Source organism: Betta splendens, chromosome 11 (genome assembly GCF_900634795.4).
Source record: "Betta splendens chromosome 11, fBetSpl5.4, whole genome shotgun sequence".
Classification (NCBI taxonomy): domain Eukaryota; kingdom Metazoa; phylum Chordata; class Actinopteri; order Anabantiformes; family Osphronemidae; genus Betta; species Betta splendens.
In genome coordinates this window covers 15,370,172-15,381,341 of record NC_040891.2, presented here as the reverse complement: position 1 = coordinate 15,381,341, position 11,170 = coordinate 15,370,172, and the positions used below count along the sequence as shown (strand labels likewise).

Here is an 11,170-nt window from a genome sequence, read left to right as displayed (position 1 = left end):
ATCAGCCTGAAGCACGAAGCTGTGAGCTCAGGGCTTTTCAGCCTAACACAAACAGAACACTGTAAATGTGCAGACACAAAAAGGTTCGGTCAAACTATCACATATACCACAACACAAACCTGCTCAATACACAACAGAGCAAACCATAATCGTGTATGAAAGAAGTGCTGACTTTCATGTAGGATGATAAACACTGAGCCAGATTCTGTTTGGAACCAGCTAAAACAAGCATCTATTCATCAACGATGGACGCCGAGCTTTTGCTGCACTTTTTTTGAGGACCTCAGGAGAAAAGCTTGATGGAGCCGTGTGAAGCCAGAAACCTGCCACCAAGCAGAGCAGCTCATTGATTTCCAGCTATGCTCTCAGTGACCCGGGAAAGATTAGCAGGAGCCTCCCCTTTAAGAGCGTTGGGCCAAAACTGGGGAGCGACAAATTGTTATCATCCACTCAATCGATGTTTGAGCTTTTAGGGGGATCGATGAATAAAGCGGTGGAACAGGAGGCAAACAACCAGGGTTGTGCTTTGTTGCTACTGTGACGTTTGCATTTGCTGCATATAATAAAAGCTCAGGTTGAACAGCTCAACGTTGTGCATGTGGTTAATCCATGGCGTGTAACAGTCACGAGTGGTGAGTGACAGCAATAAGAGACAACAAGAGTAAACTTCCTGCTTTTTAAGAACCTGCGTTTGTTCGGCGCCGCTGATGGAAAAACTCACAACCGTGTAGTTGCACATTATTTCAGGTCACACAGGTGATGCATCACCTGAGCGAGGACACACAAAGCAGAGCACACGCTCACCTCCTCTTGTACTCGTCTCGCTCCCGCTTCACCTTGGCCAGCACGTTGTACAGAGCCCTGATCTCCGGCGTGATGGTGTCGATCTGGACTCCCACGCCCTCCGGGTGGGTCCAGGAGGCGCCGGGTCCGCTGACGCCCGGCTCCCTGCTGGCGCCAGACCGGCGGCTGTGGCCGAAGGACCAGACGGCCGCAGGCAGGAAGCGTGGAGGCGGAGGGGTGCTGTGGGTACTGGTCCCACTGTGAACGCCGTACTTGTCATTGACGTTAATTAGGGCTCTGGACGGGTCGCTGGGGCTCAGAGCCGGGCTGGAGGAGCACCAGGGCGTGGTGAGGTTGGAGTTGGAGTCTGTGGAGGCGGAGAACGGGTTGAGGTTGTTCCCCAGTGAGTACTTGTTGTCGTAGAGCGGGTTCAGGGTTGGGGAGAGGAGGCCTCCAGGCAGGAAGGCCGAGTTGTTGGCGTTCTGGAGCGAGATCAGACCCGGTCTACCTGGAATGGGCCCGATGAAGCCCGTCTGGACCCCCATCTCCTTCATCAGAGGCCTCTGGTGCCCGTCTGCTCCGCTGCCGCCCTCCAGCGCCTGCTGCAGCTGCTTCTCCAACACCTTGTTCCTGCGCTCCAGCTCGTGCACTTTGGCCAGAAAGCAGCGGAAGCGCAGGTTCAGGGTCTTCAGCACGCTGATGTTGGAGCCCAGGTCGTTCCGCAGCGCCGTGGCCGCCGGGGGGACGCGGTGCAGCGGGTTGCTCAGGTGCAGGTAAGCAAAGCTGGAGGACGGGAAGGCGCCCAGGTCCAGGCCGGGCAGCCCGTCCGCCCCGAGGCCCCCGTGGTCCCCCAGGAAGTAGCCGGGGTCCGGGATGGCGGAGTCGGTCTGGCCCGGCAGCTGCTGGTGGTGCTGGTGTGGGCCCAAGAAAGCGCCCTCCCCCAGGACCGGATTCATGCTGGAGTAGGAGAATCTGAAGTGCTCGAAATCCGGCATGAACCCAAACTTCTACGTTTTCCACTCCGCAGGTAATCCGTTCAGATGCGATGACTGCAGGAGGAGAGTCAGGCCCAGCAGCCTCGTTTGGAGTCGACGATCACCTTGATGCAGAGGAGCTGTGGGCCAAAAGTCAGGCGATGCGTTTCAGAAGGAAGCTTTGATGCGCTAAACAACAGGATGTTACAGCGAACGTTCGCTGACACCGACGGACGAGACTCTACTTTCACAGTACGCATAATTACAGTCGAGTCATTACTGCTGCGACGCACATCGCGATTCTTATTCTGAGCCCTAGAATAAAGCGTGCAGGGCTGTAATTACAGTAGAAGCATCAAACCTGGCAGCAGCGGAACAAAGTCCAACTTTAACACCGGGCAACGAGCTGAAAGCAGCAGAGTCGAGCAGCGTCGCAGCACAACTGTGACATAAACACACGTCAATGACTGCGGCTGTAGGTTACCGTACCGACTCTAAAAGAGGGGCATTCTACCGTAATGACGCCAGCAACGGCGCAGGATTACGTCTTACGCTGCAAAGCACACCAACAGGACTTAATCATATTCTAAGATCATTCAACTCACATTTCACGTTGTTTAACGTAATCAAAAAAATATTTCCATCATTTATATTAGATTATTTAAAGCTGTTTGAATTCAGTTACGGTATATTAATAAATTAAGTCTAGAATAGAGGTATGAAACAGGTTTGTTAAGCCAACGTTAACAAGTGTATTTAAATCAGTCAAAACTGTGTTAAAGTCATCGTTACTGGGTCAACTTTACCCTTATAAAAGCTTTATATCACACCTAGAATAAGTGAAGGTAATTTGTTTACCTGCCTTAATCCTAGCCTTTAATCAGAGTTGACAGGTGTTAGCTGCACGGCTAACAGCAGCGTTAACCGACGCAAGCTAGCATTAGCTGCGCCGTGTTTTGTCAACTAGTTCAAGATGCGGAAAAGAAAAGGCGCAGCTTTACTGAAACCAACCGTTTCATAAGACGAGCTCAAGTTTCTAAACTTTTCAGTGACGACCAGCCGCCTGTACAGCGTTTAGATTCCATCGAATGAATGCTTGTTGAATCATCAATGCTCAGTTTCACCCTAAATAATTGCCGCTTAAACCCCATTCGTAAAAAATAAAACCCCACCAAACAAAGATTTGGACAAGTTGAGGACTTTATTGTCATCGTGAGAGGGACGTTCAGTGCAGTGTCCAGGTAATGAGGCTTCTCTGCAGCCTCACGTGTGACGTCATAAGACACAGCAGCGACATCCGGTTGCAGATGGAGAACAAACCGGTCCGGACAGAGGCTTTACTCCTTGGAGAACATGTGTTGCACCAGGTCACACACACGGTTACTGTAGCCGAACTCGTTGTCGTACCTGAACACAAGCACAAAACGTGAGTTCACCCTAGAACCTTAAAACAAGATTAAAAAAAAGGTCAGCTTTAAATGCAGGCGCTGCATCAGACGTTTGAGGGTGTAAATGAGCACAGATGCAAAAAGCAAACGCGTTGAACTGACCATGAAACCAGCTTCACAAAGTGGTCGTTGAGCGCGATGCCGGCGCCAGCATCAAAGATGGACGAGTGAGTGTCGCCGTTGAAGTCCGTGGAAACAACCTGAGAAAATCAAGGTTTACTGGACGGACAGCAGCAGCGTTCACAGCCACTTCCTGTACAATGTCTGAGGCCTCATTCAAGCGCAAGCGTCTGGTCTGCACTGAACCAAAGGGAGCGAGGCCTTTCTGCGTCGGCTGCTGCCACCCGGAGGTTCACGCTCCACTCTGCACTGAAACTGAGCCGTCGCTCCAGATTCAACAGAACCCATTCTCAGAAGGGACGCGAGCGCGTGTACCTGGTCCTCCGTGTAGCCCAGGATCCCCTTCATGGGGCCCTCAGCAGCCGCCTTCACAACCTTCTTGATGTCGTCATATTTTGCCTGAAGAGAGGACATTTTAGTTGAATCCAAAGACACTGGAGCAGCACGACCGTCCAAACCCGGTGGACGGCAGTAAAACGCGACTGAAGGCGCTTACAGGCGTCGCCAGACGGACCGTCAGGTCGACCACGGACACGTTGGGAGTGGGGACGCGAAACGCCATGCCGGTCAGTTTGCTTTAAGACGAGTCAGACACAGTCCTGTTATTCCCACACTGACCTCTGCCAGTTATTGAGCCATTGAGCAGTGAACGCACCCGTTGAGCTCAGGGACCACCTTCCCCACAGCCTTGGCGGCGCCGGTGGAGGCGGGGATGATGTTCTGAGCGGCGCCGCGCCCGTCCCTCCACATTTTGCCCGAGGGGCCGTCGACGGTCTTCTGCGTGGCGGTGACCGAGTGCACCGTGCTCTGAGGACAGAACAGAGGCTGAAACGGGTCCGACGGAACCACCGGACGTTGGAACGTGGCTGCGGGTCTTTACCATGAGACCCTCCACGATGCCGAAGCTGTCGTTGACCACCTTGGCCAGAGGAGCCAGGCAGTTGGTCGTGCAGGAGGCGTTGCTACATGAACCACAGGAGCGGAGCTCAGATCCACTAAACGTTCTAGTGCAGCCGTTTACGCCGCTTCAAGTGGACGTCACTCACCTGACCACCTTCATGGAGCGGTCGTACTTCTCGTGGTTGACGCCCATGACGAACATGGGGGCGTCGGCGCTGGGAGCAGAGATCACCACCCTCTTAGCGCCACCCTTCAGATGAGCCTAAAGCAAAGGTCAAAGGTCACGCGCCGACGAGGCCTGATTTCCTGCCAACGTTGTGATGAAAGCAGCCGAGGAGCTGCCGTTCGCTTACGGACGCCTTCTCGATGGTGGTGAAGACGCCCGTGGACTCCACCACGTAGTCCACGCCGGCGGCGCTCCACTGGATGCGGGCGGGGTCCCTCCTGTGAGGACACAGCAGAGTTGGACGCGGCGACCAGCGTGGGGAAACTGCAGCCAGCTTAAAGCGGCTCGTACTCGTGGGACACCGCGATGCTCATGCTGCCGATCAGCAGCTTGCCAGCGCCCGCGCTCACGTCCCCGTGCGCCCACGTCCCGTGAGTGGAGTCGTGTTTGAACATGTAGACCTGCGGAAGCAGAACGTCAGAGACGCGCACGCCTGCAGCCTACGCGCCGGCGGCCGCCCAGTCCTCACCATGTGGTCCAGGTCGATGAAGGGGTCGTTGATGGCCACCACCTCCACTTCGCCCCCGATGGCAGCGGCGCGCGTCACCAGGCGACCGATGCGCCCGAATCTGAAAGGGAGATCGGTCAGCGGCACGTTCTCCACACGGAGAACCTGTCGGCACCACAGCTCACAGGCAGCGGTGACCCTTCATAGAAGTGGTTGATAATGGGTCGACGTCCACGTCAAAGCAAACAGAACTTTACCTGCAGTCAATGAGACCGTGAAGCTTTTGTATAATTAAAATGGACACTTCTAGTGTCCAGTCGGAGCTACTGTCGCCTCTTATGCAGAAGCGGTTCTTTGTTCTCCCACATTCTCCGCCGCAGACGAGTCGACCCAAACAAGGCCTGCGATAAGGAGCCCGGTGCAGCCGTACATGGCTGCGGTCACAGCGCTCAGTCCTCAGAGGACGCGCTTCCGCTGCGAAGACCTTAAATGCTGCTGGGGTGCGTTTGTGTTTAACCCATTCCTGGCTGAGATGAGGAGGACGTGAACAACAGTCCAGAAGGTGATTATTTTAAATATTTATATGCTGAAGCAGAAAGGGTTTGTTAACGAGCAGCTCCTTAAGCTCCTGTTGGGGTTAAACAGAACTCAAGCACAGACTGGACGGTTCATCCTCTCATTAGACCCAACGTCCGTCTGAAGTGAGCTCAGAGTTCATGTGTTCATGTGTCAAACTTCAGCAGCGACTGGACCGAGACGCGCTCTGAACCAACGGACCTCAGACTCCGTGGGTTCAGCCACGCGTGGCATCGAGTTGAGGAAAAATAAAGTTACAACAAAGCAAAAACATTTCATGTTTTCACCACCTGAGGACAAACCGTGGACGCGTGCGTCATTTTATTTGAAGACTAGAATGAACCTTTAACGTTGCAGCGCCAGGAACCGAGGCTTCACTGGGCTCCGATCGGACCAAACCGCTGTCCAGATGATTCCTTCACACCGGCAGGAAGGGTCGAGGGTTAAAAATAGACGAGGGGGAAGAAAAGGAATGCGACAGCTGACCAGCGCAGCGATACGGATAAATGTAAAGGAGGAAGAGGAGGAACCAGCCTACGAAGCAGACCGGTTCAGGCCGGAGCCAGGACGTAGACCGGACCCCACCAAACATCTGGGTTAACGAAGCCATGACCCACGTCTACAAACGGTCACATCAAAGACGTGAAACGTTAAAAACACCGTCGTACCATCAATGGTTGCAGGAACGATACTGCGGCTAAGATGACGTCACAGCCGGTCGTCCTCAGACCAATTAAATCAGACCAAACCAAAGCAGCTGCTGTGAGTCAAACAGTCCTTCAATCGTCTCCACTGTGTTTGAAAGTGCAGCTTTTAGATTCTTCTCTGGTTTAAACCAGTAATAAAAACAAACATGGGTTTTGTGAGTAACTGAAGCCAAACATCAACTCACCCGTTGATCCCAATCTTCACCATTTTGATGTGGTCTCGTTCTCACTGCAAGAGAATCAGCTCAAAGTCAAATCAAGTTTAAAGACTGAACGTGTGCAACAAACAAACAACGACACAACGGCGTGAAAACAAACAGACAACACTGAAGAAGGAAACGAGCGCGGAGCCTCCGCCGAGGAGCGGAGGTGAACGTGGAGCGGAGGTGAACGTGGAGCGGAGGTGAACGTGGACCCCCTGAGGAGCGGAGGTGAACGTGGAGCGGAGGTGAACGTGGACCCCCTGAGGAGCGGAGGTGAACGTCCACCTGCCGCTCAGAGCGGCGTCAGACCAACACTCCTGATTCGCGGCACTCAACCGGAACCACTTACCGGTTGTGACACCCGTCCGGTCTCTCCTCTGACACCAACCCGCACATCAGCGGCATTTATGCGCAGCGCGCGCCCCCGGCTCCGCCCCCGGCTCCGCCCCCGGACCCTCCGCGCAGCAAGGTCCCACCTCGTTTAAAGGCTTTTCACGGCGGCTGAGCGGTGACAAACCCCTAAACCTCCCCATCAGCGCCGTGGAACAGCGTCACAGCCACGTGTTTTACTGAGGAAGATTCTGCTCCGCTGAGAAAAGTAGTTCCAGTGGATCGCAGACCTGGGCCACGATAAAGAAAGCTTAGACCTGTAGAGTAGAAACATGAATCATCACCACCACGACAAAGTGGGAACATGGAGGATCAACAGTGGTAGCATCAAAAGTGGACGCGAGTAGACGCAAGAGGAGCTCAGTGCTCAGCCGTGAAGCACCGTCTAATGAGAGTCAGGCAGCGCCGCGGCTGAAGGATGACCTTTGACCTCACACTCAGCAGCTTGATGAGCTGAGCCGTGTAAAGACGGGGCCCAGCTCCGTTTTCCTGTTTCAGCCTCAACGTGATCTTTTCCTCCGTGCTGTGCTTCACGGCTGAACACGCAGCGCAGATAAGGTGGAGGTGGTGCAACTGCGCTCCTTAAACAACACCCGCTTTGTCAGTGACCACGGGTCTGATCCCACCATCCACCGCAGCTGTGCTCTATCAGAAGCATGAAGCCGGTTGCTATGGCAACCGGTGTGATGCAACGGCCAGTTAATCATTTAGCCGTGCTGATGTTTGCCTTCCTGCCTCTCAGACTCCGTGAACGGATTCACCTGAAGGACTCGGAGCTTTTCTGCGTTCTGACCCTCTGTGACCTGTTGACTGAAACGTGAGCCGCGCTAGAAAACGGCGTCAACCCGCCAGCGGAGCAGAAACATGGACGGCACCTCATCGCCATCGTGCCACTTCCTGTTGGTCGTCCACACTCATCATACTGTGTGACTTCACTGGTTAAAGCAAGAGTCAGGGATTTTTCTAAATGCTCTGAAGATCAAGAGTTAAAATGCATGTGATCAAGTGCAGCTCAGAGACCTGATGAATGGATTCATGAGCGTCAGTTTACAGGACAGTGAACGCAGCAGGTGACCGCCATTCATTAGTGAGAGCTCATGAAAGTAACATTTACTCAGAGAATAAATCCTTGAACGTCTGTTCTCCATCATCGCCCCAGAATTCGCTGTTTGAACGTTTCCTTTTCTGGGGGATGTGGTGCCGACGCCATGTTGGAACCTTGTGTTTGGAGCTTCAGGCTTCGGGTCCGTGTAGCTCACGTTTGCTTCTGCTGGGTTTTCAGTCATAGTCACTTCAACCTCCTGGATCAGTTATTCACTGTGGCTCAGAGGCTTCAGGTAAAAGCTTGTCTGCTGATGAGATGAGAGCTGCCGTTTAGTACAGACACAAGCATCCACCAACTCTCAACACGGTCTCCTCTCTTCATGTTTGTCAGACGACCTGAACCACGCGAGGAAAGATGTGTCGGCCTGATGGAGCGTGGTGCCTTCAGGGACCAGGATGAAACCCGGATAAACAGAGCGGGAGCGTGGTGCCTTCAGGGACCAGGATGAAACCCGGATAAACAGAGCGGGAGCGGGGTGCCTTCAGGGACCAGGATGAAACCCGGATAAACAGAGCGGGAGCGTGGTGCCTTCAGGGACCAGGATGAAACCCGGATAAACAGAGCGGGAGCGGGGTGCCTTCAGGGACCAGGATGAAACCCAGGTAAAGTGGACGCGGTGCAGGCCTCAGTGCGTCGCTGCTCCAGTGTTTGGCGCCCTCTAGTGACACTTCACTGTTACACAGGAAGCGTGTTTTATTGGAATATTCAAACCTTAACTCAGCTGCTGTCATGTGTTGTTTGACTCATCCACAGGTCAAACAAACAGTAAACAGATGATGTCATCAGGTGTGGCCTCATGGTTCCCACTCTGCTGGCAGCCGGCGGCGCCTCGTCCTTGTGTCGCCCTCTAATCAGCTCTGGGGGAGGATGCCTGGATGTCTGGCAGCAGAGCAGGTGAGGAGGAGGTAAATAAGACGCTGTGGGACTTTCCATTTATAATTCATTGAGCCAGGTTCTTCACCCGTTCACCCTCAGAAACACAGAGAGAGAGCGATCCTTCAAAATAATGTTCACGTCCACCTACAGCAGCTGCTGGTCCTCAGGTTAACTGGAGACTCTGGATGAGAAGGGTTCAGCCTAGCAGACAGACAGACACGTAGACATGCAGACAGACAGACAGACAGACAGACAGACAGACAGACAGACAGACAGACAGACAGACAGACAGACAGACAGACAGGCAGATAGACAGAGCATCAAAACACACACACACACACACACACACACACACACACACAAACACACACACACACACACACACACACACACACACACACACACACACACACACACACACACACACACACACACACACACACACACACACACGAGTCGGTTCCTAAACGTCTGTTTTTCGCACCCAGTCAGCTTCGTCAGCTTCTCTTCTCTTCTCTCGTCTCCGTCTGTCGACGGAGCCGCGCCTGAGCAGCTTATTCCAGCAGGAACAAAGCGTCCAGTCAAAGGGTTCATGCAGGGACTCTGCGTGGTCTGCAAAGTCACGCTGACGTTCCCTCACTGCGACACTGAGGCAGAAGGTTCCAGTGAAGAGCGAGGCTTCAGGTGCGTTCGCGGAGGCTGTGGAGCCTCAGCTTCCAGTTAAAGCCACAGTCTGGTCTCCACCAACGCCCCTGAGCTGCAGCTCCGCCCTGGTTCACGCCTCCGCCGCTGATTCTCTGCTTCCAGGTCGGACCAGGAGGAAGTGGAGGAACAGGCGGCGCTGATCCGATCCACAGTCTGACTGCGAATGATTTGCTTTGCTACGGACGCTTATCCAATTACTTGTGGTGCTATTAAACGGTGGCCTCTGATCCCTGCAGCAGATGTGGCTCTGAAAGGCTTCTATTACAGCACGAGCTGCAACCTCGCTGATTAATTTCACATGCAGCACGGCCGAGTTCAGAGGCAGCAGTGAAACGTGCTGCTGTGCCATTAATTCCTGAAGAAACGCTGGAGAAGCAATCACTGAACACAGGATTTGCCTCTTTCACACCAGATGCTGCCGAGGTTTCATTACACGAAGGCCGTGAACCGAGTCTCTGGAGCCGCTTGTTGTGGTTTCAGACGCGGGACTGAACGCGTCAGGCGTCTGAGGCCTTTTCACAGCTGCAGGGAGCCGAGCGGCATCGACCGGGCCGGGCCGAGTTGGGTCGGGTCGGGCCGGGTCGGGCCGGGTCGTGAGTGCAGTGAGGCTTCTGCTGGTGTGAGTCTGTGTGGACGCGTGGGGGTTCCATCCTCTGGTGAATGATGTGCCGTGAGGACATGTTTAAGCTTCAGGGGAGTCTCCAGCTGCCAAGCACAGGATTAGCCAGCACCACCCGTCCTCCGCCCACACACGCCTCCTGAGGACCAGCAGCTCCGACTTGGAGCTAATCCTGAAGTGACTCAGAGCTCAGGATGAGACAGAGGAGCAGAGGTGGAGCTCCCTGCTGATGTGGACCTCCACCCGTCTGTACAGATGCTTGGAGCTCCCTGCTGATGTGGACCTCCACCCGTCTGTACAGATGCTTCCCCTAAACGGCGCCGTCAGCTCACACGCTACACAGAACCCTCCAGGAGGTTCTAAGCCGAGTTCTTCTGGCTCTGATCTGTAAATGGAGCAGCAGATGGATGGATGGAGATGGATGGAGACCCGACCTGCTGCTCCTCCAGGGATGTGTGGCTGAGCCTCGCACCAGAAGCGCCGTCTCAGACCCCTCGCGTCTCCTCCTGCAGCAGCACAGGCAGCGGACAAGCACTGGGTTCCTCCCTCACGTCCCCTCACAGCTGTACAGTTACGGCCTCCTGCACACAGACAGCAACCTCGCAGCTATAAATAGAAGCTACGTGTTTGTCTTTTCTAGCATCCCTCCACCTCCAGATCATTTTCTCTTTCTTGTCTTTCCACCTCGTCTCTCAGCCAGAATACTAATAACCCTCTCTCCTCCTCATCCCTCCTTCTTCACCACCTCAAGTTTTTCATTCCTACAGAAGCTTATGCTCCCCATAAATTTTCTCTGCTTGGGTTCTTTGTCCTCATCTCTCAGCATGACTCATAGACATTACTCTCCTCCACCTCCCTCCCTCCGTCCTCTCCATCACTCCATCTCTTCGCTCTCTCGGGCAGGTTTTATTGGAAAGGCGTCCACGCCGGCTGGGTTTTGCCTCCCTCCTGCTCCCTCTGCTTCTCTTCCTCAAAGACAAGTCTGTGTTGCTAAAGTACAGTATGCAAGGCATTCTGTTGCCATGGCGACATATTCATCTAAATGCTTAGGAGGCAAAAATGATAGTTTGACTGTCAGCAGGTCAGTTAA

At 53.9% G+C, this 11,170-nt stretch overlaps 2 protein-coding genes across 6 annotated transcripts; both read right to left on the bottom strand.

Annotated features, from left to right (window-relative positions):
• Window positions 1-29: 29 nt before the first annotated feature.
• Window positions 30-2,901, bottom strand: LOC114866154 (non-homologous end joining factor IFFO1-like). 3 transcript variants are annotated; one of them, XM_055512929.1, is made up of 2 exons: window positions 2,769-2,901; window positions 30-1,897 (listed from the first exon to the last, which is right to left on the bottom strand). In XM_055512929.1, exon 2 carries the CDS (start codon window positions 1,776-1,778, stop codon window positions 801-803), a length of 978 nt encoding a protein of 325 aa, XP_055368904.1. In that variant the 5' UTR covers window positions 1,779-1,897; window positions 2,769-2,901; the 3' UTR covers window positions 30-800. The 3 variants fall into 3 exon arrangements, with proteins under 3 accessions (XP_055368904.1, XP_029023703.1, XP_029023702.1); XM_029167870.3 differs by lacking the exon at window positions 2,769-2,901 and adding an exon at window positions 2,616-2,722; XM_029167869.3 differs by lacking the exon at window positions 2,769-2,901 and adding an exon at window positions 2,119-2,506.
• Window positions 2,902-2,939: 38 nt separating this feature from the next.
• LOC114866152 (glyceraldehyde-3-phosphate dehydrogenase-like) lies at window positions 2,940-10,780 on the bottom strand. 3 transcript variants are annotated; one of them, XM_055512928.1, is made up of 12 exons: window positions 9,241-10,780; window positions 6,368-6,411; window positions 4,921-5,020; window positions 4,743-4,852; window positions 4,579-4,669; window positions 4,372-4,487; window positions 4,206-4,287; window positions 3,981-4,132; window positions 3,822-3,900; window positions 3,641-3,724; window positions 3,308-3,405; window positions 2,940-3,164 (listed from the first exon to the last, which is right to left on the bottom strand). In XM_055512928.1, exons 2-12 carry the CDS (start codon window positions 6,388-6,390, stop codon window positions 3,095-3,097), a joined length of 1,005 nt encoding a protein of 334 aa, XP_055368903.1. In that variant the 5' UTR covers window positions 6,391-6,411; window positions 9,241-10,780; the 3' UTR covers window positions 2,940-3,094. The 3 variants fall into 3 exon arrangements, with proteins under 3 accessions (XP_055368903.1, XP_029023699.1, XP_029023700.1); XM_029167866.2 differs by lacking the exon at window positions 9,241-10,780 and adding an exon at window positions 6,735-6,833; XM_029167867.3 differs by lacking the exons at window positions 6,368-6,411; window positions 9,241-10,780 and adding an exon at window positions 5,157-5,430.
• Window positions 10,781-11,170: the final 390 nt, after the last annotated feature.

Bases quoted from the DNA above. Each gene is read 5' to 3' on its own strand.
- LOC114866152 (XM_055512928.1), bottom strand. From the start codon at position 6,390: ATGGTGAAGATTGGGATCAACGG. The intron at 4,853-4,920 runs GTGAGGACTGGG...CTGCTTCCGCAG, and splicing joins TCATCGACCTGGACCACATG to GTCTACATGTTCAAACACGA. The intron at 3,901-3,980 runs GTGCGTTCACTG...CTCGTCTTAAAG, and splicing joins GTGGTCCCTGAGCTCAACGG to CAAACTGACCGGCATGGCGT.
- LOC114866154 (XM_055512929.1), bottom strand. From the start codon at position 1,778: ATGCCGGATTTCGAGCACTTCAGATTCTCCTACTCCAGCATGAATCCG.